General features: G+C 44.5%; 1 protein-coding gene across 4 annotated transcripts; it reads right to left on the reverse strand.

Moving 5' to 3' along the window:
* Positions 1 to 27,780, reverse strand: ADPGK (ADP dependent glucokinase; the record flags this gene model as incomplete). Of its 4 annotated transcripts, none has more annotated exons than XM_079699690.1 (7): positions 1 to 549; positions 3,201 to 3,299; positions 3,922 to 4,118; positions 8,512 to 8,632; positions 15,904 to 15,966; positions 20,280 to 20,505; positions 27,548 to 27,780. In XM_079699690.1, the coding sequence occupies 7 exons, from the start codon at positions 27,778 to 27,780 to the stop codon at positions 1 to 3; spliced, it is 1,488 nt and encodes a 495-aa protein (XP_079555816.1). The 4 variants fall into 4 exon arrangements, with proteins under 4 accessions (XP_079555816.1, XP_079555815.1, XP_079555818.1 ...); XM_079699689.1 differs by having other exon boundaries at positions 1 to 552; XM_079699692.1 differs by lacking the exons at positions 3,201 to 3,299; positions 3,922 to 4,118; positions 8,512 to 8,632.

Raw genomic sequence — 27,780 nt, forward strand, 5'->3', positions numbered from 1 at the left:
CTAGTGAGGGTGTACTTCTGAATAGAAGAGTCCTTCGGCTGAAATGGCATCTCCGAGGCCCACAGTTCGAACAGGATCTTTACACACTAACACTGGTGTGAAGTGGAAGGACACTCCCTCCCTGTGCCATTCGACCACTGGCTCGTTTGGGTTTAACATGACCCTGGAGCCAGCCGCCGAACGGGAGGTCATGAACTCGCGGGGCGCCTTCAGAGACACTCGGCGGGTGTCTATGGTTTCTGTTGCGCAGGCCTGGGTCCCGGCCACGCGAGCTCCTGCAGCCACGGCCGCCAGCTGGTTGGCCCAGTGTCCATCCACAGTTGCCAGGATGTGGTAGGCCAGCGTGTGGAAGTGGATCCTGGTGAGGTCTGAGGCTCTGCTTTCACTCTTCCCATGTTCCTTCAAGATCCAAAAGAGGATGTCGCTGACCACGCCCACATCAGGAACACCGGTCCAGGAAGAGAGGGAAGAGTGAGGTCCAGATGCCGACTGGCTGAGAAACAACAGCTCCTGTTCATTCAGCCCAAGGGAAGTCACGCCAGAAAAGACCTGCTAACAAAAACAGAATGCGGGTCTTTTTCTGATGGACATCTAGCTCCTAAGTATCCTAGGACACAGCCGACGACTAATGTCAGGGAAGGCAGGTAGGGCCAGCATCCTTCTTCTTTACAAGACTCCCTGCTCCTGAAGTCTGCGGGGGGAAGTGACAGATCAAGGTCCCTGTTTTGGCTATTACACCTCTTATCTCCATGCTCATCATCACTTGCGGTCAACTGGAAAGTTGCAGTAACTCTGTATTAGAGCCAGTCTTCTGTTTATATGCTGGAAGACAAAGGCAGAGGGGTACGCTCTGTATTGCTTTCCACGGTGCCCAGTTTTTGCCTCTGCACACACAGCAGAGGCTCTCACCACCGACGAGGCCTGACTGTCAGTTCCCGAATGTCAGCAGGTGTCACACCAGTACAGTGGAGAAGCCCACAGGCAGGGTTGTAAGGGTTCCTCGCACACAACACCAAGAAGCAAGGAGAGTGGCTTCACGTCTGATCTAAGCTTTCTAGGCAGGTGTGGGTTAGGAAGACTGAATTTAGTAATAACACTGTGTGTGAAAGGGCACCAAACAAGAGCCATTGTTTTCTATCTTGAGGGGTACCACTATGTCCACCTTGCTATCCTTCTTACTTAGCACTTCCTTCCTTAGAGCTAGGGACCTGAATAAGGTGAATGTTTGTGCAAGAGAGATGAGCCCTGTGGGTACGCAGGGGTGTGTGCACGTGCATATATTTTTTTAAAAATCAAGGGCCTGGGAATTCCCTGGCGGTCCAGTGTTTAGGACCCCGCACTTTCACTGCTGAGGGTGTGGGTTCAATCCCTGGTTGGGGAACTAAGATCCCGCTAGCTGCGCGGTGTGGCAAAAAAAAAAAAAAAAAAAAAAAATCAAGGGCCTGTCCCTTTGCTAATGTAACACCACTTCCGTTTACTGCATGTTCTGTGTTAGACATTGAGCTACTGGCTCTATTTCATTCACTTCTTACTGTAACGCTCTGAGGGAAGGAGGGATTGCCTCCATCTTACAGATAAGGGGACTGAGGCTTAGAAAGGTTAAGTAGAAAGTTACACAGAAAATGAAATAAAAATGGCTTTTTAAAGAAGTGAAAAAATAACCTCAAAAAGAGAAATATGAGAATAAAAATTATACCGAATGGGACTTCCCTGGCAGTCCAGTGGTTAAGACTCCGCGTTTCCACTGCAGGGGGTGCGGGTTCGATCCCTGGTCAGGGAACTAAGACCCCACATGCCGCAAGTTGCAGCCAAAAAGTAAAAAAGAAAAAAAAAAATGATACTGAAAAACACCAGGAGTGAACCCTAATGTAAACGATGGACTTTGCGTGATGATGACATGTGAATGTAGGCTCACTGACTGTTGCAAACGCCCCACTCTGGGGCAGGGGATGTTGATGGGGGAGGCTCTGGGTGTGGAGGGCAGGGGCTACATGGGGCTCTACATTCTGCTCACCTGTGCTGTGAGCCTAAAACTGCCCTAAAAGTAGTCTATTAAAAAAAGATTATTCTGAAATACCACTTTTTACCTGTCAGATTGGTAAGAAAGCATGTTTTTAATCACATTCCAGTGGCAAGGATATGAGGAAACAAGCACTTGTAGAGAATTCTAGTGGAAGTAAACTGGTATAGTGCTCATGGATGAGAATTCTGCAATATCAAACTTACAAATGCTTTTTGTGCCCCAATCCAGCAATTCTACTTCTGAGAACTTATCATACACATGTACCTACTCATGGGCAAAATAAACTCACATACAAAGTTACTTGCTGAAGCGCTGTATGGGACAGCAAAGGGCAGACCGCCAAATGCCCAGCTTTGGTTGGAGTTAAAGACACTGGATGCACCACACGCTTCTTCTAACCAAGTGATGACAAAGAGGAGATCTCCAAAACGCATCCAGTGAAAAAAAGCAAAGTGTACAACAGTGTATACAGTATGCTATGCTATCTTTGGAGGTAAAAAGGGATGAAAAAATAAGGCTATATTCCCATATTTGCTTATATACGTACACAATAACTCTGGAGGGAGCAGGTGAAACTAGTAAAGAGGTTACTAACAGTGGATACAGGGGGCAGGAGGAAGCGAGACTTCTTTGTATATCTTTTAATATTTTTTGAGTTTTGAACCACATGAAATATACTACCCATTAAAGAGGTTAAATGACAAGAAATGAAAGGTTAACTAACCTAAGTTCACAAAGCTAGCGAGTGGCAAAGCTGGCATTCCAACCCTGGTTTCCAAAGCCTGTGCTCTTAAGCATCACACTCTTGGATTTATCCGGTCATTGCTACTGTCGAAAGGCTGAACACCTCAGGGCCTGATGGTGAGGGAGTGAAGCGCCCCCCAAAACTTTCTTTCTCTGAACTTCTTGAAGTTCAACTGAAAGCACCCAAGTTGGGCTTTCAGTTTTCTCCGTTGAGTTTTGCTGCAAAAGGCATTCACTTCCAACTTCCCCATTCCAGAAAGAGAAACACGCCCCAAGAGCCCATCAGTAACACCGCCATATTCCTAATCTAGTAGGAGATCCTGTTCCAGCACAGTCCTGGCTCTTGGACTTGGATCTCATGGACCCAGGTCTGAGTGAGACAACACCCACACCTCAGTGACCGCCCCCCACCACCGTGCTGCCCGTGGGTTACCTGATGCACAATGCTGCTCATGAGCTCCCTGTTGGTCATGCTGGCCAGCTCCAGGTGAACTGGAATACCCGTGGGGATGTCAGAAATGGAGGTCATGACCTGCAGAGGCAAGAGGAGAGCACTGCCATCAGAAACAGAAGGAAGTCAGGCAAGAGGGAAGGAACAGGTCCCGAGAGGCAGTGCATCCTCATGAAAGCTCCCGGCCACGTGGGCGGCCACAGACACTGTGGACAAGGGAGGCATTTCCCAACAGGGAAAACCAGGCTCTGCAGAGAGGCACTGGGGTTAAGGACTCAGAGCGCACAAGGAACCGCCCCTGCACGTTCACGCAGCCAACCTCTTCCTGGGGACCGAAACCGAGCAGTCAGCTTCAACTGCTGTGTGAGTCTGCAGCACAGCTGATGTGAATGAGATGATACAGAAAACACAAAGAACACAAACTACAAACACTGCAGTCTGCAGCCACGTTCAGTTTAGCACAGGAAGCAGAGGCTCAGGCAAGACGATGTTCTGATCTGTCCTACTCAAGATGCTGCCCGTGCCTGAGAGAACCCCATGAGGAGCCTCGCTGGAGTGGGAGGCAGGCTTCTTGGCTGCCACGACATGTCCCGGGAGGCCAGGACCCAGGGCAAGGCAGCGCAAGCTGCAGAGGCTGGGAGAGGCAGGGATCTGAAGGAAAACACTAGCTGCGATCTGTGAAATTCCGTAACAGTGCTATTACCTCCAAGAGTCTCTTCCTCTGGAACTCCTTGCTTTGTCCCTCCATCATGTGCAATCCAGAGAGGACCACCAGGTCTGGCTGAAACTCCTCCAGGCTAGACACAAACACCTCCAGCATATTCATGGCCCCGTTGGAGAGGTCGTGGGAGAAGATGAATCGGTTGGCATGGGGAGCTTTTAACTGGCCCCACTCCTCCCCTAGAAAAGCCCAGTCAACACAATGGGAAGAAAAGGAAGAGGCTTTAAGTCTCCTAGCTGTGCGGGGGCTGGCGGGGGCCTCACTGGAGCCTTGGCTCTGGGCAGGCTGGCCTCTGGCTGAGTGGACCCCGGCTGCCATGGCCTAAGGGAAGCATGGTGCTGCAGCCAGGAAGATGGTGGTCAGAAAGAAACAAACCCAAAACCCCAACCCCAGCCCCACAAAAACACAGAAACACAGCACGGGTGCTGTGTGCCTTTGTCAAGGAGCTGGCAAGTAGCTCCCCTCGAGTCCCAGGGAAGCTTTTCTGTCCAAACACAGGACGCCCGTGTCCCTCCCAGTCGCAGAGCACAACTTCCAAACACCGGTGCACAGTGGGCACCATGCGGGTCCCCAAACGTAGGACATGCTGCCTTTCCCAAAGCACCTTCCACCTCACAGTAACACCCCAGCACCTTTCATTTAGCTGGGACCTAAGGAGGCTGGAATGACTATACCTCCTCCTCCCTGCCGCCCACTGGTGGTTCCTGGGCACTTGATCTGGAAGCTAAGAGCATCTGGCTGCTCTAGCCTCCCGTGAGCGAGCTGCTTTGGAATAATGAATAATGAATAAAAGACTAAGTTCAAGTGTTACTACCTCCTGAAAGGGATGCCAACTGCTCCAGCCTGAGGTGTACTCTCACTGCTTTGAGGACCCAGAGATTCTCCTTTACATGGTTTGGTGATTCATCACTTTGCTTTGAGTCCTCTCTTATACTATGTTAACTAGTATTCAAACTTGTATCATTACTTTACTTTTCGCAGGTTTGTGCCCCATCCCCCCTCAACACTGTATGTCTCTGATTCCCACAGCCCAGTCACAGTCCCCTGCACAGAGTGCCCACTCAGCGTTCACTAATCTGATTCAAGCAGAGGGAGGCCAGACCCTCCCCAGTGGGGTCTTGGGTGGGGGCAGGAGCTGGGAGTCTGTGTGCAGCTACAGAAGTGCCTCTCGGCACGGGCCAGGAGGCCGCATCGCCAGCGGAACCTAGATTTTAATGTGCAGGTGGCAGGGCCCCACCCCTGGAGACCCGGATGTGCAGTCAGGTGGGGAACTACCAACTGAGAGCCCCCAGCTGCCAAGCACTTGAGGGGAGTGCGCCGGTGCCTGAGTCCTAGGGGAGCGGGGCAGTGGGGGGTGGAGAGGCCTCTCCAAGTTCACTCGGTGCCATACCATGCGCATCCCACATTCCTCTCCTTGAAGTCTTGAAAATCTCAAAACTCAGCCTGAGGCAGTGCCTTGGAGGCCATGTCCCCCGAGCACCAGGAGGAGCAGTCACCCCCAGCCTGGCACGCTGCCCGAGACTGGGGGACAAGGATTTATGACCTAGGGTTACACAGCTCTCCCTCCACGCAAAGGACCGGTCCCATTTACAAAATCAAAGTCCATATGCTGAAGCCTAGTCTTTCATTGGTTTTATCATTTACTGGCTATTCCTTCAGAAAGGTTTTCCCCACGGCAGCCACTCCAGCAGAGGGTCTCCTCGCTGCCGGCTGATGTGGCCCCCGGGTCAGCGCCCTGCTTCCTGCTTCCTCTGCCAACAGCAGCCCCGCCTCCCTGCAGAGTGTGCATGGGGGTAGGGGCGGGGCTTACTCTAGAGCAGGTGTCAAGGCGGGGAAAACCCATCCTTCCTTTGCTCTGCGTTCACCTTTACCGAATCCATTCCTCTGAAAAACATTTCATATGTGGGTCATTTGTATAACAGGAAAGAAAACATCACCTATTTCTTAAAACCTGATGCAATGGTTACACTTGTTAAAACACCACGTTCCTTTCTTAACTCCTGGCCCATGCCTTATTATTTGTCCAAAGAAAATACCCAGTGGTGATCCACACAGCTGACAGCAGCATTCCAACTCTGCTTCATCTCTGAAGACCCAACACAGGGACGGCCTTCCCTAGGAAGCTTTTCTGAACTCTGCCACCTCCAAGCAGACTGGATTACAGTACCTCCTTCCCTGGGCTACCACTGGGCCTTATTATAGGACTTGGCACATAACTGTGCAATCATTTATTCAAGACTCCACCTCCTGTAGGGAATGTGGACTGAGGGTAGGGCCTGTGTCTTCTTCTATCATCATATTTCTACTGCTTCACATCGCACCCAGCATATAGCCACGTGACTGAATCAGCAAAAGAACACACGAGGAAGAGAACAAAACGATGACTCCAATGTCCATGACACAAAAGATGCGGGTATGAATTCTAAACGAATACTTCCCCAACTAACAAGACGCTGTACAATGGGAAAAACACACAACATGAGTGTTCTCCACGAGGAGAGACCTGGAACTGCCACTCAGAGTGAAACTGCGAAGAAGCACTATCTAACTTAACCTAGGAGAGAAGAGCCACATGGCATTCAAAACAAATTAATTTCCTCAGGGAAAAAGCGAGAGAGGCAAAAATAAACAGGCTTCCGCAAGGCAAAGACAAGGAGGGATGTGGAGAGCTGTTCGCTGGCAGTTTCCACAGGACGCAGGACTGACTGATGGAGTGGCCCGAAAAGCAAAATGACTGAAACGCAGACAGGGTGCGCCTGTAATAATATTCAACGCCCCTCTTTTCTCACTAAGCTTTGAATTTATTCCCTTAAGTGATCCCTTCTCTCAATTTATGATCTTGCCCTTCAGTCAGTAAGTCAGCAAAACCTATGCAGTGACTCACTGGATCCCCAGCCCAAAGCCTGAAAATAAGCTTCTCTGGAAAGGTCTGGTAGGAGAGAAGGAAAAAAAAGTTGACAAATCCCCTCTGGGAATTTATTCATTTAGAGAGAAGCAGGGGATGGATTTCTGTTAAGAGAGCTGACCTGAGGGCTGCTAGACTAGGTTTCCTCCAGGGGCCGATGAAAATGTAACTTTACATAAAGTTGAGTGGAAGGCCACCGCTTTGTACTAAGAAATAAGGCATAGAAAAGAAAAACTGAAATGAGAAGCTTGTAAACCCAAGGATGGAGACAATCTCCTTTCAAGATAAGTTGTGCTGTCTTCTGAACCACATACAAGGCACAGCTGTCAAATACAACAGCAAAGTCTTGGTGAAGAAACTAGTCTCTCTACTCTGTAGTCACCAGGGAAAATGACAGGCACAGGGACCAGAAAGGTCCCAAGTTCATGATGTGAGCGCCAACAGAGCAGACGTGAGATGAATCTGGAACTGGCAGCAGCAGCAGCGCCTCAAAGGCATACCCTCAGCTCTTCTAGATCCTTCCAATCAACAGACTTGCTCACGCCTTTCATTTGAGCAGCTCACTCCATACCACTACCTTCAGGCAGTAAGAGCCATCATTCTGATTTCCCACTGAGAGAAACTCAAAAACTGTGCAAATGGGAACTGCCCACTCCAACATCTTGTCTCTAATTTCCTGACCCTGCCCTCCCTAATTCCCTCATTCTAGTAAGCACCCAAAAGAGAACCAGAAACAAGAAACAATTATTTTTTTTTGTACTTGGCGGAAGGCATAATTTTTAAGATACACTATTTTGTATCTTATATTAAATTACTCTAGTAGGTGAGGCTCTCTTAATCATCTGACTTGGAAGAGGTTCACTGATGCATATTAAGCAAGTACTGCTTTAAGGTACCAATTAGTCTGTTTAGATGCTTGAATCTTTAACGTGAATTAATCATGTATTGAATCAGAAATTCAAGAGTCTGAGTTCTGAGCAGGGAAAATACACGGAATCAAATAAACAAAATTAGAATACGTTCAGGTATTTAGGATTCTCTCAGAAATCACATCTGTAGTCTGTATACCACATAAAATCTACTCAGGGCGGGTAGGGTGGGATGGGGTGGATTTGGAGTTATAAACATTGGAACATTATGTAATGGGAAATAATATGTGTTGTTATATACAAAACACTTCCACTTATGCACCCAAGGGAAAATAAAATGCTTCAAAGGAAGTTTGCCAGAGGCCTGGTATTAACCATAAGCAGCTTGGAACAGCTGGCCAGAAAGGCCTAGGGCAGAACCCAGCACAGAGCTCAGCAGATTTTACCTGCCCTTCTCTCTTCTTAGTAATAAAGAAAAAATTTATATATATGTGTTTAACACATTTTAATTTTTATTCAAGATGCTTGCTTTCCTACAGCCTGATATCTCTTAGGTTCAGATCAATTACATTTGCAGACCTGGGAATTTTCTTCAGTGCTGTAATACTCTATATCACTCTCCCTTGAGACAATGGTCAGTACCAACTCAGCAGAACCAGGGGCCAGGAAGCTTTTGGTAAGGCAAGAACAGGATCCTGCCAATTTACAAAGATAAATTTCTAGCACAGTGATACCGCCATCTGACAACACACAGCCCTCTGACCAGGTTTACACCATTACTTACTCATTTCCTCTTACCTGCCTGATACTCTAAAATGAGGTGGAACTCATCGACTTCCTGCAGTGACTCTGGTGGAACAAATACATTGTCATCAAGAAGTTCATGCAGCTTTGGACCAACTGGACCACAAAGAAGAACCTGGAGACAAGCAATACGAAGTCTATCAGGAGATCTGTCCCTTGTCCCATGGAATCTGTTCAGTAAGATACATCCAGCACTTCTATTCATTTCAACAAAACACTGGATTCCAAATCCAATTTTGAAAGCTTTTGGTTTGGAGGTACGGACTAGAGGGGCTACTACCAGGGCCTGGGGGGTATAGACACAACGTACCCAGAAATGAGAGGCTGACAGAAGACCCACGTCACACATGTTACACAGGTACCTAGGCTGCTGCTGAATCCCATGCACCCTGTTAGGGACTGAATGTTTGTGGCCTCCCCACCCCCACCCCAAGTTCCCATGTCGAAGTCTGATTGCCAATGTGATGATATCTGGATAGGGTTTTCAGGAGGTAAATGAGGTCATATGGGTGGGTTCCTAATTCAACAGGATTGGTGGCCTTATAAGAAAAGGAAGAGAGAGAGAGAGAGATCTCTATTCACCACACCTGTTAAAGAAAGGCCATGTGAGGACACACAAGTAGGTGGCTGTCTGCAAGCCAGAAAGAGAGCTCTCATCAGAAACCAAACCCTGCTGGAACTGTGATCTTGGGTTTTCCAGCCTCCAGAACTGTGAGAAAATAAATTTCTGTTGTTTAAGCAACCCGGTCTATGGCATTTTGTCATCAGGGGAGCCTGAGCAGACTAAGACACACTGTACCTCACTTTCTCTCTTTTCTTAACTGACTCACATCCTGTGTAGGCAAACAAATACAGGATGTTGTCTGCTCAAAACTGCCAGATGAAAACAACTGTTTGAATTTACACAGTATAGAAAAGAACCACAATAATCAACCAGGGGACCTAATTTGTGGGATCAGGCTCCCTACTACACTTAGCTGCTTTGTGAACAAGATAGCCTTCCACACAGAAGATTAAAGAGCACCTCGATTCAGACAGTATGGGGGGAGGTGCTCTGCAATGTTTTAAAAACCTTTTCTTCAATTCCAACCTGGGCCTCTTCCTGGCTTTTCCTTCTGGAAGCCATTTCACACCTGCTGCTGTTTCTGCCATGCCTGCTCTGGCCCCACTCATGACCAGGTTAACAGACTCAAAGCCCCTGAACCATGAGGGCCTGGACCAGGATTCGAAGGAAAGTCCTCAAAGATGATTGTCACCATTTCAGATTTGGTATGTCCCATGCAGAAGCTTCCAAAGGCATTTTTACTTGCTAATTAACTGCTTGTTTGTACAGAGGCATTTTCATGCATCTAAGAAATCCCAGCTTGTGGGTGAAAATACACTTCCCTCTTGACACATGCTCGCTATTTGCCAATTCTGAAAAGTCTTGCCCCTATAATTTTATTTCTTTTCTCTAATTCTTGGCTAGAACTTCAGCTTCCAAGATGAGATAACAAGGGCCAGATTTACCCTCCTGCCTGAAACAACAACAAAACAGATAAAATTTATGAAATAATGGTTTTCAAAACATTTGGGCACTGGGCAACAAAGGACAGTGATCCCTAAGAAACAGAAAAAAACTGAGTAAGCCCTACAGATCCTGCTGCAATTTAGCCTAAAAGAGCTTCCAGATATACAAAATCTGAAAGAATTAATCACCAGCAGATCTGCACTACAGGAAATAGGAAATCCTTTAGGCAGAAGGAAAATGATACCAGATGGAAATATTGATCTAAACAAAGGAATGAAGAACGCCAGGAATGGTAACTCTGGATAAGTATATAAGATCTTTTTCTTATTATTTAAATGTCTTTAAAAGATAATTAACTGTTTGAAGAAAAATATTAACAGCATAGTATGAGATTTATAGCCTATCTAGAAGTAAAGTATATGCCAATAATAGTATAAAGACTGGAGGGGAGAAATGGAAGTATACTATTTTAAAGTTCTTACATTCTATCTGGTGGTTTAATAATATCACTTGAAAGCAGACTGTTATAAGCTAAAAATGTACATTATAAACCCTAAAGCAACCACTAAAGAAAACAAGTAGCAAGGTGTCAGATTTAAACCTATCTGATACAGCAATAATCATATTAAATGTAAATGGTCTAAACACCCCAAATAAAAGACAGAGAATGTCAAAGTGTATTAAAAAGCAAGCCCCAACTATATATTGCCTACAAGAAACACATTTTAAATATAAAGACACAAATAGGTTAAAAGCAGAAGGATGGAAAAAGATATATCATAACACGATTCAAAGCTGGAATGGCTATTTTAATCAAAATAGATTACACAGCAAAGAATATTATGAAATTATTTTCTTTATCCCTGGTAATGATAAAAGGGTCAATTCATGGAGGGAGGTAACAATTCTAAAGAGTTATGCATCTAATAACAGCTTAAAAATACATGAAGCAAAACGTTATAGAACTGCAAGGGAAATAGACAAGTCCGTAAGTATAGCTGAAGATGTCAATACCCCTCTCTCAATAGTATTAGGTAAATCAAGTGGACTGAAAATCATTAAGAATATAGAAGACTTGAATAACATTATCAACCAACTTGGCCTAACTGACATTTATATATAGAACACTCCACTCCAAAGCAGAAAAATATGTACTTTTCAAGTGTACATTGAACTTCACCAAGATAGACTATATTCTGGGTCATAAAAGTCTCAATAAATTTAATAGGAATCAGAGAAGCATATTCTCTGATCACAATGGAATTAAAACAGAAATCAAGAACAGAAAGATATCTGGAAACCCTCCCAATATTTAGAAACTAAATAACACACTTCTAAGTAGTACATAGATGGGCCATTAAATACCTCATCTCAAGAAATCAAAGGGAAATCAGAAAGCATTTGAACTGAATGAAAATAAAAACAAAAAGTATCAAAATTTGTGGGATACAGCTAAAATAGTACTTAAGGGGAAGTTTATAGCACTAAACACCCTGTACCAGAAAACAAAGGTCTCAAATCTGTGACCTCAGCTACTACCTTAATAAACCAGAAAGTTAAATTCAAAGCAAACAGAAACCAATGAATAGAAAAGAGAAAAATACAGAAAAAAAAAAATCAGTAGAGCTGAAAGCTCATTGTTTATTGAAAAGATCAAAATTGACACACCTATAGCCAAACTTATCAAGGAAAAGAAAAAAAGAAAAAGACATAAATTACCAGTATCAGGAAAGAGAGAGAGAACATCACTACAGATTCTACAGACCTTAAAGGAATAAGGGAACATTATGACTAACTTTATGCCAATAAATTCAACAACTTAGATGAAATGGACACATTTCTTGAAAAGTAAAACTACCAAAGCTCACTCAAGAAATAAAAAATCGGAATTTCTCTTTATCTATTAAATCGAAATTGTTAAAAACCTTCCCGGGGGCTTCCCTGGTGGCGCAGTGGTTGGGAGTCTGCCTGCTGATGCAGGGGACGCGGGTTCGTGCCCCGGAGCGGCTGGGCCCGTGAGCCATGGCCGCTGGGCCTGTGCGTCCGGAGCCTGTGCTCCGCAGCGGGAGGGGCCATAGCAGCGAGAGGCCCGCGTACCACAAAAAAAAAAAAAACCTTCCCGTATCAAAAACTTCAGGCCTAGAGGGCTTCACTGGTGAACTCTACAAACATGTAAGGAGGATGTGATACCAATTCTACACAAACACTTTTTTAAAAAAATTGAAATACTTCCCGATTCATTCTATAAGGTCAGTATTACTCTGATACTAAAACCAGGCAGATATACAAGAAAAGAAAAATACAGACCAATATCCCTCAGGGAAATTGATATAAAAATTTTAAACAAAATTTCAGTAAATTGAATCCAACGATATATAAAAAGGGTAATACATCAGAAGCAAGTGAGGTTTATTCTGGGGATACATGGCTGGTTTAACATTTGAAAATCAATGTAATAACCATATACCAAAGTTAAAAAACAAAAACCACACAATTGTCTCAATAGATGCAGAAGCAGCATTTGACAAGATCCAACATCTACTTATAATTCTTGGCTAAATTCCAAAATATATTCTGTAAAGACACTGCTCTCTTCTGCAATCTGGCTCCTACTTCACCATTCCACTGAATTTACCTTTACTATATTCACCAGGGTCTATTTCTGAGACAACATAGCTTGGTTGTAAAGAGCATGGATGCTGGAGCTAGACTACTTGGGTTCAAATCCCAGCTCTACTCCTTCCTAGGTATGTGACCTTCAACAGTTTTAACTTCTCCATGCCTCATTTTTTCTATCTACAAAATGGGGATAATAATAGACTTCCCTTATGGGGCACTGTGAGGATCAAATGAGTTAATATAATGTAAAGCACTTAAGACAGTGCCTGGCATACAGTAAGAACTATGAAAGTGTTAACGATTATTATTGCCTTTGGAAAATACCTAATCCTTAATCTGTGGTCGTTCTCAGATGATCACTTGGTCCATGTCGAGAAGCATTTCAGCAAGTTAAACTGAATCTCTCTGAGAGAGCAGTATAAGGTGGTGAGGTCATGGCAGAGCCTAGTGTTTGAATCCTGGCTCCTTCATTTACTAGCTAGGTGACCCTATGCACATCACTTAATCTCTTACATTACTTAACCTCTCTGGATCTCCTGTCTTTAAAACGGTGATAATACCTTAACTTCATCAGATTGTTGTGAGGACTGAGTAACAGATATCCCTTTTCTTTCCTCAATCTTTTACCAAGGCCAGACTTTTTTTCTTTTTTTAAAAATCAGAATGCTACCCTGAGAAAACCATAATTCAAAAAGAGACATGTACCAAAATGTTCATAGCAGCCCTATTTACAATAGCCCAGAGATGGAAACAACCTAAGTGTCCATCATTGGATGAATGGGTAAAGAAGATGTGGCACATATATACAATGGAATATTACTCAGCCATAAAAAGAAATGAAATTGAGCTATTTGTAATGAGGTGGATGGACCTAGAGTCTGTCATACAGAGTGAAGTAAGTCAGAAAGAGAAAGACAAATACTGTATGCTGACACATATATATGGAATTTAAGAAAAAAAAAATGTCATGAAGAACATAGGGGTAAGACAGGAATAAAGACACAGACCTACTAGAGAATGGACTTGAGGATATGGGGAGGGGGAAGGGTAAGCTGTGACAAAGTGAAAGAGCGGCATGGACATATATACACTACCAAACGTAAGGTAGATAGCTAGTGGGAAGCAGCTGCATAGCACAGGGAGATCAGCTCGGTACTTTGTGACCGCCTGGAGGGGTGGGATAGGGAGGGTGGGAGGGAGACGCAAAAGGGAGGGGATATGGGAACATATGTATATGTATAACTGATTAAATTTGTAAAAAAAAAAAAAAAAAAATCAGAATGCTTTCCAGTCGGACTGGTCTCGGGCCCAGCTTCTCCAGAGACCAACAGCAAATACTGGTCCCAGACGAGGGCAATACTGAAAGGTCAATCTAACCCAGGACTTCCAGGGCCAGAATTACTTCTCAGGGTCAAGAGAGTGGCCTCTTATGGACCCATACAAATGCCCAGGATTCTGATGGGAAGGGCCTGGGTTCTCTCTAATTAGTTTATGACTGATCTTTCCTTCTCTTCCATCCATTAGCTGGTAATACTTCTGAAGGTCAGCCCTGTAATTTCTAATATTCTCTGTTTGGGAGTTAATTACTATCTATAAAGATAATGACTATTTAAAAAAAAATTTCCCACGCCCTAATATTTTATGAAAACTTTAACTCTTATTAAATGTGAATGTTCACACTTTAATATGCTCTCCACATCTAAGCACATCCATCCCTCGGTGTACAGTGTGGCTCCATGTGAATTTTTTCCCCTCAAACTGTTGAACATTTATCTGAATTTTTGGGTCCATCTCTGGGCTTCTGATTCTGTGCCCCTGAGAACTGTTTATGGTTTCCTTTCTCTGTTGTCAGTAGCCACATCTATTCTGCACTTCTCAAGTTCACTTACTCTAGAATCATCTTTGTTAAACCTATCTTCTTTGGCCCCATGTATGGTCTAGCACCAAGTGATTCCATTTTAGTAGGCTTTAGATAGGCTTCTCCTCTTCTGGCTACCCTATCCAAACCTCAAGCATTTTATAGCAAGACAGCAGCAATAACCTCCTTGCTGTCTTTCCCCCTCAGATCTATTCCACTTGTAGCAAAAGAGTTTCTTACTCAGATGTTATTTTGAACATAGCAGTAATTTTTAATTCTACTTAAACCAAATGGCTTAAGACTTGAAAGACATGTCCTTATCTACTGGCGTTCATTTTTCAACACTCTGGATCCAGGCTCACAGAACAGCCAGTTAAGTCTTCTCTCATCACTGTACAATTCCCAGCCTCAGGCACTGACTCCAGAGCCCACGTGCTCTTAACCATTACATAAGGTACTCAAGAACATGGACTCTGGGGTCGTAGGTTAGAACTGTTCTATTTCTTTTCTTTCTTTCTTTCCTTTTTTTTTTTTTTTTTTTTTTGCGGTATGCGGGCCTCTCACTGTTGTGGCCTCTCCTGTTGCGGAGCACAGGCTCCAGACGTGCAGGCCCAGTGGCCATGGCTCACGGGCCCAGCCGCTCCGCAGCATGTGGGATCCTCCTGGACCGGGGCACGAACCCGTGTCCCCTGCATCGGCAGGCGGACTCTCAACCACTGCGCCACCAGGGAAGCCCTCTTTCTTTTTTAAAAAATTAATTAATTTATTTATTTTTGGCTGCGTTGGGTCTTTGTTGCTGCACATGGGCTTTCTCTAGTTGTGGCGAGCGGGAGCTACTCTTCGTTGCGGTGCGCGGGTTTCTCATCGTGTTGGCTTCTCTTGTTGCAGAGCACAGGCTCTAGGAGTGTGGGCTTCACTAGTTGTGGTACGTGGGCTCAGTAGTTGTGGTGCACGGGTTTAACTGCTCCGTGGCATGTGGGATCTTCCCGGACCAGGGATTGAGCCCATGTCCCCTGCACTGGCAGGTGGATTCTTAACCACTGTGCCATCAGGGAAGTCCTTGTTCTATTTCTTATTAGCTATGAACTTCCCTATGCCTCAAGCTTCATGTGGAAAGCAAGAGAATAGCAGTACCAGCACGAGTACCAACTAGCCTTACAGGCTGTTGCAGGGATTAAATGAGGAAATCCACATCAAACACTAGAAACAACGTCAGGCACACAGTAAGCACTCAGAAAGCATTAGCTACCACTCCTCTCCTTCCACTACTATATTCCTAACAAGAGCCCCAGCGTCTGGCACAAGTTGAATCAAGGAACAGACAGATACTCATTCTTACTCCTAAAATTACTTAAACACTAGTGAAGGACATAGGTTTTAATCTGGGAATTTGACTTACCTTTAAATCTGAGTTGGCTGCAAATTTCTGTCCAATTAAAGCTGCATTTCCTCCAACATAGTGCTATAAGACAGTTCAAGGTTATTAGACAGTATTTTAGCATAACTATGTTACCCAAGCTTAATAATGTTTTGATTTTTTGAATTAATTTACAGTCCATTTTTTTCCAAAAAAAATTTGCTGTGACTTTATAAGTACATACAGATGAGGTTAATAAAAACATTAACCCTATAGGTTAACAGACAATGAATTATAAGGAAAGGTGGAAAAAATAAATTGCTACCCTTGGAAATTAGTATAATTGCCTTAACTGTAGATCAAATTTGGCCTTGAGCTTCCAGGCAACCGGAACAGATAAGGAAACAAAAGGAAATATGACAAGCATGGATAGACCTTATCTTCAGCACTGTAACCTTTCTAAAATGAGTATATGACTATGACAGTCTCCTCCTGAAAATCAATCAATAAATACTACAGTGAACTAAAATCTAACTCAATTTTTTTAATCAAAGCATAGTTGATACATAATATTATTTAAATTACAAGTGTACAATAGAGTGGTTCACAATTTTTGGAAGTTATACCCCATTTATAGTCATTATAAAATATTTTCTATATTCCCCATGCTGTACAATATATCCTTGCAGCTTATTTTATACCTAATAGTTTGTACCTATTAATCCCTTACCCCTTTATTGCCCCTTCCCCATTTCCCTCTCCCCACTGGTAACCACTAGTTTGTTATCTTTATCTGTGAGTCTGTTTCTTTTTTTGTTATATTCACTAGTTTGTTGTATTTTTTGATTCCACATATAAGTGATATCATACAGTATTTGTCTTTCTCTGTCTGCCTTTATTTCATTTAGCATAATACCCTCCAAGTCCATTCATGTTTCTGCAAATGGCAAAATTGCATTCTTTTTTATGGCTGAGTAATATTCCATCTCTCTCTCTCACACTCACACACACACTACATCTTCATCTGTTCATCTACTGATGGACACTAAGGTTGCTTCCTTATCTTGGCCATTGTAAATAATGCTGCTATAAACATTGGGGTGCATGTATCTTTCCGAATCAGTTTTAAAATCCAACTCTTAAGTGAGGCACACAGGCCTTTCTTTATCTGTCCCCTGCTTTCCTTTCTATTTCCATCTCCTGCCCTCCCTTCCGTACCATGCCTGCAGCTCTCCAAGTCTGCCTTCCTCCCTGTCTCTGTGCCTTTGGCACATGCTGCTTTCTTTGACTAGGATGCCTCCCCATTCTCATTCATTGGTAAGTCCCTGATCACTTTTCAAGTATCAGCTGCAGCATCACCTCTTCTGCAATGCCTTCTGTCTCCCTTTTCCCATGGCCACCTCCACCTCCACAACCCCCCTTCCAGACAGGATTACAGATCCCTTGCTACTCACCACCCCTATACTCAGAACAAACATCCATTACAGCCCTTGTCCACTTGGGCTAATGTCATCTGGGGACATGTCTAGCTCTTTCAGGGCAAGGACTGTCTTCTTACAATAAGTGCTCAGTAAATGTTTGTTGCTAGATTTTAAGAAAGGAAGAACACACTGATCCATCAGGAAACATAACAGCTTTCCTGGGAGTAAATTCTAAAGGTAACAGACTCCAATAGAGGACAATGTTTTCTCCTAAACACCACATCTCTCAGCTGAGGACCTAGAGGAGAAGAGCAAGTAATTCAAGGCTAGTATTCCATTGTGCTAAGGACGGATTCACGTGTTTTGGAAACCTGACAAGTACGAAATATGGCGGATGCTCTATTATGAAAGTTGAGAAACCTCATCAACAGCCTTGCCTGGGAGGAATGCTACCACCTCACCTTCCTAGTCCCCAGTCCCATGCAGAGGCACAGAATAAGTAACTCAACTCTGGATGCTAGACCTCACTTTCAGCCCAACCAAGGTTTGTGTTGACCGATCACTGGATTCAGGTGGGACAGTAACGGCTTACTATAGATAAATTTAAAACTTTGTGATATACAGGCTGAAATTTGGCCTTTTAACATGTTAACCTTAATTTTTTATTTACTATGGTGGCTAGAAGAATTTACTAAAAATCTTGGGTGAAACATTAAGATTCCATGAAGTGGATTTTAGAGTTTTCGTATAATAGTTATTATTAACTGCTGTTTACCAGTCAATCTGCCTTATAGTTTAAGGGAGTTTGACAAGGCACCAAATGAAGTGTCACACTAGTGGAAGATAAATAACACATTTTAGGTTTTACAATGTTAAGAAATAATTTAGATGATGTAAAAGCTAGATAAAATTTCTGTAGAAAAAAATGTTTGCATTATGAAACAAAAGGCAGAAGAAACTAAAATAGAAAGCAAACTGGTGGTTTAAATACCACAATCTTAAAAGACTTTTAAGCAGTAGACTTGCCATCTTTTTAGAACTATCAAGGTTCTTTCATAAAAGATAAGAATCTCGGGAGTTCCCTGGTGGTCTAGTGGTTAGGATTTGGTTGGGGAACACTGAGATCCCCCAAGCTGCGCTGCGCAGACAAAAAGGGGAAAAAAAAAAAAGATCAGACTCTCACTACCAAACTCAGCTGTCAAAATGATTTTAACTGAAGTTTTAATAGCTTGCTGTTTCCTTTAGAAACTCAGCTGGGTAATGCTCATGCCCGTTTCTAATGTTCAAATGGGTGGCTTCAAAGGGAAAAAAAACTTTAAAACCTTAATAGTTATCAAAATAAGTGGTCACAGGGCTTCCCTGGTGGCGCAGTGGTTGAGAGTCCGCCTGCCGATGCAGGGGACACGGGTTCGTGCCCCGGTCTGGGAAGATCCCACATGCCGCGGAGCGGTTGGGCCCGTGAGCCATGGCCGTTGAGCCTGCGCGTCCGGAGCCTGTGCTCCGCAATGGGAGAGGCCACAACAGTGAGAGGCCCACGTACAGCAAAAAAAAAAAAAAAAAAAATAAGTGGTCACAAAGAATGGTCTATGAAAGGTACCAATCAAAAATGGCATTAAGGGCTTCCCTGGTGGCGCAGTGGTTGAGAGTCCGCCTGCCGATGCAGGGGACACGGGTTCGTGCCCCGGTCTGGGAAGATCCCACATGCCGCGGAGCGGCTGGGCCCGTGAGCCATGGCCGCTGAGCCTGCGCGTCCGGAGCCTGTGCTCCGCAACGGGAGAGGTCACAACAGTGAGAGGCCTGCGTAACGCAAAAAAAAAAAAATGGCATTAAGAGCTCCCCCTGTCAGAAGTTAACACCCAGACTGGGGTGATGGGCCAAAGGAAGATTTCAGGTAAGAAAATTTGGGGGTGAGACGTGGTGGGGTGGAGAGATGCTTAAACAACCAAAACTTGCCGGTAAGAGGTGTGAGGGCAAGTGTAGCAGCAGGTGTGTGAGCCTTGAGGAAGTGTCTGGACCATGCAGGCCCCAGGGCTTTGTTTATGATCACCAGGTGGGCTTGGGGAGCTCTAAGTTCTATCTCTGAGAGGCTCTACCCTATAGAACAATGGTTCTCAGAACAAGGTGTTCAGAACAACAGCATCAACATAACTAGGAAAGCAGCTGGAAGGGTAAATTCTTAGGTCCACCCCACAGGCACTGAATCAGAACTCTGGAAGTGCAGCCCAGGAATCTGTGTTTCAATATCCTTCCAAGTGATTCTGATGCACACTCAGGTCGGAGAGCCACCGAACTAGACCAGTGGTTCTCAACCAGGGTGATTTTGCATCCCTCCTCTCCCTGACCCTGGAAACATATGACCATGTCAAGAGACATTTTTAACTGTCACAACTGGGGAAGAGGAGGAGTGAAACTGTCATCTACCAGGTGGAGGCCAGAAATGCTGCTAAACATCTTACAATGTGCAGGACAACCCCCACAAGGAAAAATTCTCTAGCCCTAAATGTCAATAATGCTGAGGATGAGAAAACTTGCTCTGGACCAGCAGAGCAGAGGTAAGGACCCAGCTCCCTCGTTCCCAGGCAAAGGCTAGAACTCTTTCTCTGTGGGTTTGGCCTTGTTTTGCTTAGGAAAGACTCAGCCATATTGAGATTACTGCAAGTTATCAGCCAAGCAATACCCAAACAAGTTTGGAGTATATATCTTTCCTACCTTAAACTTGAATAACACGAAAAAAGAGCAATTTAATGGATAACCCAGAACCACAATTTTAGTAAATACGCTTCATAAACGTTGGCTGAATTGAACTGACTAGAAATAGCAGAGTTAAAGGAAGGTCAGATACGGTTTTCAAAAAAGAGAAAAACATTGTAGAATTGGATTCCTAACAATTACCCTCTTAGGGCAAACTGGAGAAAAAAGTTGCTTGGTTGCTTTTAGAAACCATACAAACAAGGTGTCTTTCCCCACCCTATCTTAATTTACCACTGGCAAACAGACCTGGGCTCCTGGGAACTCTGATGCAATCTGGGCGATGTTATGGAAAGTTTCCTTATCACTGAAGAAGCGTTCAGCAGCTGCTCCCTTCCCCATGAAGTGAATGAAGGCTTCTTCTAGATCATTCCTCGAGCGCAGCTCAGCGTGATCTTTCCCATTCCCAGGATTCAGGCCAAGCGCCTGCAAGAGCTTCACCCCTGACAGCACTACATCCACACATGCATTGACTCTGGAAGGAAGGAAGGAAGAAAGAGACAGTGTGAAAGAAACAGAAGCACTGGGGCAACTACTTTGCATTTAACAACAGGGAAATGTTTCAGAGGCCTGTATTCAAACAGAAAAACAGATGAAGTGGATTTGAAACCTGAATTGGAAAGAAAGTAAATAGCATATGGCAGAAAGAGGATTACTTTATCTGGATGTATGTCTTAGGATCAGAACACAGGACTCTTGGCAACAGTTTGGCAAACTTTTAGACTAGTTACAAAGAGAGAAGACAGGTGCTCAGCGTTTCAGAATAAAGTATCATGATAACACAAATTTAGCATTTCTGAGAAAATGGTGGCAGAACCAAACTGTCTGGATTCACCCTGGCTGTGTGACGTGGGCAAGTCACTTTAATTTCTCTTTGTCTCAGTTTCCTCATCTATAAAATGGTGTACTATGAGTATTTAACTCAGAGCTGTTGTGAAGATTAAGTTAATAAATGCTTAGGAACACTGCTTGCTGCAGAGTAAGCAAAATAAAAGTTTTGGTCAAAATCCATCTTCCCCTGAAAGATATATTAGGATGGTGGTAAAATACACTAAATACCTAAATGTCTAAATACTCCCAGCTGAAATTCTTAGAGCTGAGTGGTGCCTTAAAGACTTAAGTGCACCTGTAGCCTGTAACAACTCATCACTTGGCAGGTGTTCACCAGACCTATCCGTGAACTTTAAAGGCTGGTAAGAAGCCAGTGCAACATCACTTGGTTGGTGCTACAGAAATTCTAAAGTACATATAAGGCTGCCTGGCATGGCCCCTCCTATGTGTGCATGGAAAAGTTCTGGCTTACATTTTCAGTGTTTCTTTGCTAAAAGTCATCCCTTAAACGAGAAGTTCCAAACACTTTGGTAGCTAAGTGAGGTCTTCCTGCCCCACCACAGGCACCTTTATTCCTGCCTCTGCCATCCCTGCCAGTGGGGCTGGAAGACCAACCAAAACAGCTTCTGGTGACAAGGCTGTGCTTCCAGGTTAATTCCGAGTAGCTTTGAAACCAGAAGGTAAACTCATCAATAAAGAAGGTCCAATGGATTGGATTTTAGTGTATAATATATAACTACAGTGTTTCCCTTCCAGTCTCCTTTAAAAATCTCTTGATCAAATCATTAATGGTGGCCAACTCTAAGATGAGGAATGAGATGGTGGTAAGGGAGAGGAATTTTCTTTTTCATCAGATATATTTCTAATTTTTACAAGCATACATTACTTTTAGAACTTAATAACAATTTTTAAAAGGTTCTCATGTGGGCTAGATATTATTTACATCACTCAAGGAAGGTTTACAGGGCAAGGAAGAAACACATCCCTCCTCATGACGCAAAACTGACTGCATACTCATCATAAAGATTCTTTTATTAATTCTTCCCCTATGAATCCCAAGTTTTTTGCCTACTGCACAGCATTTAAATACTCAAATGTTCTTATTCCTTTAAAGTCAAACATACATATAATTACTCTCGTCAACTGGAAAAACATAATCTAAAAGTGAGTATAGTTTTCAGCACATAAACACATTGACATGCATATGGAAGGTTCTTAATGATACATTTAAAACAGAATCCTTTCACAGCCTTACATAATAATGAACCAACACACCTTGTAAACTGGTCTCAATCCCACCTCACACGAAGTGTCCTTTATTTCTACTGGATGCAACGTTAGATGTCTGAAGGGTAGAATCTTAACAGGAATACAGGCATCCCTGGCTCTCAGACTCTAGTAGGCTACCAATGTTCAGACAGTGAGAGTTTGGATAGCATGAGACACCCATTCCCACCAAGCAGCCCTACCTAGAAAATGTATCCCAGTGGATTTGGGTCCTGAGTCTGGACAGCAAAAGTTCAGATACTGAGGGATATACCCATATTTGGAAATAACGACTTCAAAATCGACTTCAATAAACACCACCTCCATATCTAGTTGTGCTGAGACTTTAAAGAGTTTGATTCTTTAAAGACGAGAATGGAGGAAGCTGCACTTACAGAAAAACAAAACTGAAAGGAACAATGTTCACATTTTGCAGCACAAGACAAAACCCAAATGAACAAATTGAGTTAAAACAAGGTAACCATCATAGGAACGTTTTCTATCCCCTACCTAATCATGTCATGAATACTAAAGGAAAAAATCTTAGAGAGGAAAAAATTTACTTTGTAGCTTTTTAAAACAAAAAAATCATTGAACACTACTATGTGCCAGATAGTAAACAAAGTACTTTTAGGTGTGCTTTCTAGTTACATTTTATAATACTTCAACCAGAACAAGAATCTTTCTCTGCACTTCAACAGCATACTAAAACGTAAACAAGCACATTACCTAAGGTGCTTTCTTATCGGGGAAAATTAAAGGGCGGGGGGGAGGTAAAAAAACCAGAAGACAAAATTATGCTCATTTGACACTTAGGCAGAATTTCACAGCTCAATAAGAAATGTATAAAAGATTACAATGTGAGTTCTGAGGAAACACAGACACAGATGAAACACCTGGAAGATAAAGTGAGGCAACAGATGCTGAATGCCTGAACAAGTGGCTGTGCTAGCAGAGAGGTTGCTGGGAGCCAGGGCTGCCAGCCATATTATTAGAGACTTGGGGGTGGGGTGGGAATGAGGGACAGTTTCTTCTGGATCGTAAATTCCTTAAAGACAAGGATGGTGGTCCTTATCACCTCTCTTCTGTTTTACTGTCTGTAAATCGTTTCCTAAGGTTCTTTCTAGCTTTCACACTCTACCAGAGATATTATGAGAGCTAATTATAATCGCTGTAAGATACAGAACGGTAGAGAAGACAAATTCAAGAGGCAGGAATAGCGGTCCTTGGGCCACACCCTGGATGGTGCTCTGGACAGAGAAAGAAAGCAGGCATTTTCAGACAGACCACACCAATCCGCAAAATGTTCTAAGATAGGGAAGTAGTCATCACTGCTTGCAGCTGAGGAAAGTGAGGCTGGGGGTCAACTAATACTCCAAAGGCCATGACTGGAGAAGCCTAAATTCAAATCCAGATTTATCTGATACTGAAACCCACAGGGAGCATACACAAGCAAAGATGTAGACAAAGGGATTAACCTTGTGTCTGGACACAATAGGAATGCTGATCCAGTTAGGAGAGTTTCAACAGGGGAGAAGAGCTAGACAGGTTTCAAAGGTCAGGGTGAAGCCAGGTAAGGGAGAATGAAGGCTACGATGAGGGGTTCATCATTCACCCAATGAACCTTAGGACCAGGGCCCGATTCTGAAGCAGGGGAGGGAGCACATGCTTTAGAAAGATGTGGCAGTGGGCTCGCCATTGACCATATTCTTGAAACCTCTCCTATCCTTTATTTCCCTGGTCCCTTCCCACCTGCCCCTTACATAGATGGCAGTGCCTCCCCGAATCCCACCCTTGCCATTTACCTTCCCTTCTTTCTCTTCCTGGGTGATGTTGTCCAGTCTCTGGCCTCAGCCTAAGTGCTGGAGTCTCCAAGGTCTGCAACCCTGCTTCTCAACTACAGCCTCTGGCTGTCGGCAGCTGAGGGCCCAGTTTCCTCTAAAATTCCACAGGAATGTACATTTCCCCTCCTCTGAAATCAAAATGGTTACCTTCCACCACAAACTTGTTCCTTTTTCTTAATCTCTTCGTGGCAACAACGTGGCACAAATGTGGAGCCAGGAATGGGTTTGGGCTGCACCTCGGGCATTCAACAGTTGTGTGATCTTCGGCAAATCAGTATTTCCAAGCCCCAGTTTACTCCCTGTGAAAGCTGGATGACAATCTCTGTATCTGCCTGCATAAGGTTGTTGTAAGATCCCCAGTATTAAGATCCTGTCATTTTTGATGCCTCTATTTACCGTACAACACCCAACCTCTTCTCAAATCTCACCTGTTGAAAACCATTGCCAAACAAGAAAAAGCTCTATGGACTCTTAACTAGCGTCAGAGTCTCAAGACTTTCCTTTTTATGCGTCATATCAAATTGTGTGTTTTGACTGAGTATGTGAAAGAGAGTGAATATATGTGTGTTTGTGTGTGTGTATTCTCCTGAAAGATCAAACTACAACACACACGCACCTGCCAAATGAGATTCTGGTACCAGTACTGCACCCACCTACTCCTTGTACATTCCCATCTTTTGGCTGAAAATCTGGGTAACGAGAAATGTTGGTAACAATGGATGTCTGTTACCCACAAAAATAGCGTGAAGCAGTCAAATAGGTTACAGCCACAGCTCAAATTTCACATTCCACTGGTTAGTCTCTGCAAAGAACTTAGCATCATTTACCTGCTTATAAACCTTTATGGCTTTCCCATCACCTACCCTGATACAAAAGGCTCCTTTCAGCATCATCACTTGACATCCCTCTACCATAAGGTCCTTGCCCTAAATACAGGGCCAACTTGCTATTCACAAACGAGCCAAATACCTTTTCACATTTGGTCCTCTCTGCCTAGGTGGGCTTACTCCCCCATCTTCTTGTGGAGAAATTCCATTTCTTCTCCAGGGCCTGGCCCTTGCAAGTCACTGTAGCAGAATATGTTTTCCAAGATGGCCACAAGATGTCCCATCCCACATGTTCTTTTTACAATGTGACGCTCACATTCCCCCCATCCAGGTGTGCTCTATGTCCCCTCCCCTTAAAACCATTTGGACCTGAGACTATGACAGAAGCAACAATATGTGCTTCTAAGATTAGGTCACAAAAGGTATTAATGCTTCTGCCTGGTCCTCTTGGGGAATTCCCTCCCCTAACCCAGTCACCCTGCTGTGAAAAAGCTAAATAGGGAAACCACCTGTAGGTGTTCAGGTGAAACCACAGCTGAGGTTGTAGCCGACAACAACAATCAACCCTTGAGATGATCCCAGTCCCAGCCATCATCTGCCTGAAACTGCACAAAACCCCAAGTGAGAATTGCCTAGCTGAACCCAATCAAACCTCAGAATAATGAGAATAAAATGACCATTGTTTTAAGCTACTAAGTTTTGGGGTGATTTGTGATGTAGCAATAGTAAATGGATTGTCACTTTCTCAGATGGAGCTTTTCCTGAAACCTCATCCAGCGAAGAATCAGTAATTCTTCTTTGGGACACAAGGCTACCTTGTTTCCACCACTAGTTCAGCAAAGCACTTTTCCTAATCATTACAAACAGCATTGTGTCACCTCACTGCCCCCCGCCCCCCATTCATATTGAAGCCCTAACCACAGATCGGACTGTATTTGGAGGTAGGAGCTATTTAAGGAGGTAATTGAGGTTAAATGAGGCCATTATCCAATAGGACTAGTGTCTGTTTAAAAAGAGGAAGAGGGCTTCCCTGGTGGCACAGTGGTTGAGAGTCCGCCTGCCGATGCAGGGGACACGGGTTCGTGCCCCGGTCTGGGAAGATCCCACATGCCGCGGAGCGGCTGGGCCCGTGAGCCATGGCTGCTGAGCCTGCGCGTCCGGAGCCTGTGCTCCGCAACGGGAGAGGCCACAACAGTGAGAGGCCCGCGTACCGCAAAAAAAAAAAAAAAAAAGAGGAAGAGACACCAGAAGTGCTCATGCATGGAGGAAAGGTCTAATGAGTACACAGCGAGAAGGCAGCCATCTGCAAGGCGAAGTGCTCATGAATGGAGGAAAGGTCTAATGAGTACACAGCAAGAAGGCAGCCATCTGCAAGGCCTTAAGAGAGGACTCGCTCTTGGGCTATCAGCCTCTAGCACTGTGAGAAAATAAATGTCTGCTGTTTAAGCTACCCAGTCTGTGGTATCCTGTTATGGTAGCCCAAGCAGACTAACACAATAACGAATATATTTGTTTCCAACAAACGAGGCTGGGACCTTGCCTCATTCATCCCTGTATCCTCAGAACCTAGCACAGACGTGACACATACCATGTAGTTGACAAATATTTGTTGAATGAATGCTCACAAAACCAGGGAGGACAATTAAGAAGCTGATAAGGATGCAGGTGAAAGGGCCTGAACTTGAAAGAAGAGGTAAAAGAGGATACATCTGAAGAAACAATAAATATGCTGATATAAAAAAATAGTAGCTAACGTTAGGTGTCTGCTCGTTAAAGCAGACACTATGCTAAATAACATGGATTATTTAATTGAATCTTCAGGATAACTCTGCTTTACCTTAACCTTTCTGGTCCCAATACTCACAGGAACTAGTAGAGCAGTAGAAGGCCTGTTTTTGTGGTGAGGGCAAGATATTAAAGTCGAACTGAGACAAGAACTAAAATTCGTGTAAAGGGAATAATTACTTACACGCGGGAGGGCAATACAAAGAAAGGAGGCACTGAGATTTGGGAGAACCCTAAATATGCAATGTCACTGAAATCAGGGGAAGAAAGGAGTTTCAAGGAGAAGTGTGTGCTTAACGCGTGGAAGGCTGCAAACAGTCGACAGAGAAGGTTAAAAGAAGCAGTTGAATGTGAAAATCAACACGGTTCCGGTGAGCTTTGAGAGAGAAGTTTCAGTAGAATGGTGGTCTCCAGACTACGGCATTAATGAAGCGGAAACAAGGCGTAAAGAAATAAACTCAGTAGCTAATGGCAGCGACCACTCCTTCAAGTAGTTCAGAAGCAAGAGGGTGCCGCCAAAGTGCTAAGACCAACCATCTCTGACTGCCCAAGAGCAGCCGCCAGAGAAGGAGGGCTTGGAATGAAGGAGGCTCGAACTGTAAGGAGTCAGGCTGAGCGGGATTTGCAAGAGGCTATTAGGCTGGTTCTATGGAGATGAGAGAAGGGGGCTGGTCCTACCGAGACGAGAAGGGCGCAGGGGCCAGCCGACAGGAAAAAGCAGTCTGGTGAGTCCCTGCAGCAGTGACGAACGGGGCTCGTCCCAGACGTCCGACGCTTCTCGCCAAGGAGGCAGCGTGGACACCAGCGCCGAAGGGGCTCCCGGGGACCTCTGGGAACCCGTTTCCGCGCCGGCTCTACCTCCCAGCTCCCAAGCCGCCTGACCTCCGCCAAGGCAGCCCTCGGAGGCCCGGAGCGCCCGCACCTCCTGGAGAGGTCCAGAGAGGCAGGCTCCGCAGGCACTCACCCCACGGCCACGCGGCGCCAACGCCGGGCCGGCCGCACGATGAGCGCGTCCCAGGCAGCAGCCAACCGGCCCTCAGGGGAGCCGGGTCCTGGGGGCGCGGGCGCAGGCCCCAGCTGCAGCGAGCTCCACAGCGAGCGCAGCGCCGACCCCGGCAGCTGCGGCTCCAGCAGGAAGATGCAGCCCACCGCTAGAGCCAGGAAGCCGGCGTACGCGGAGCCGCGCCACAGCGCCAT

Source organism: Hyperoodon ampullatus (assembly GCF_949752795.1).
Source record: "Hyperoodon ampullatus genome assembly, chromosome: 3".
NCBI classification, from domain to species: Eukaryota; Metazoa; Chordata; class Mammalia; order Artiodactyla; family Ziphiidae; genus Hyperoodon; species Hyperoodon ampullatus.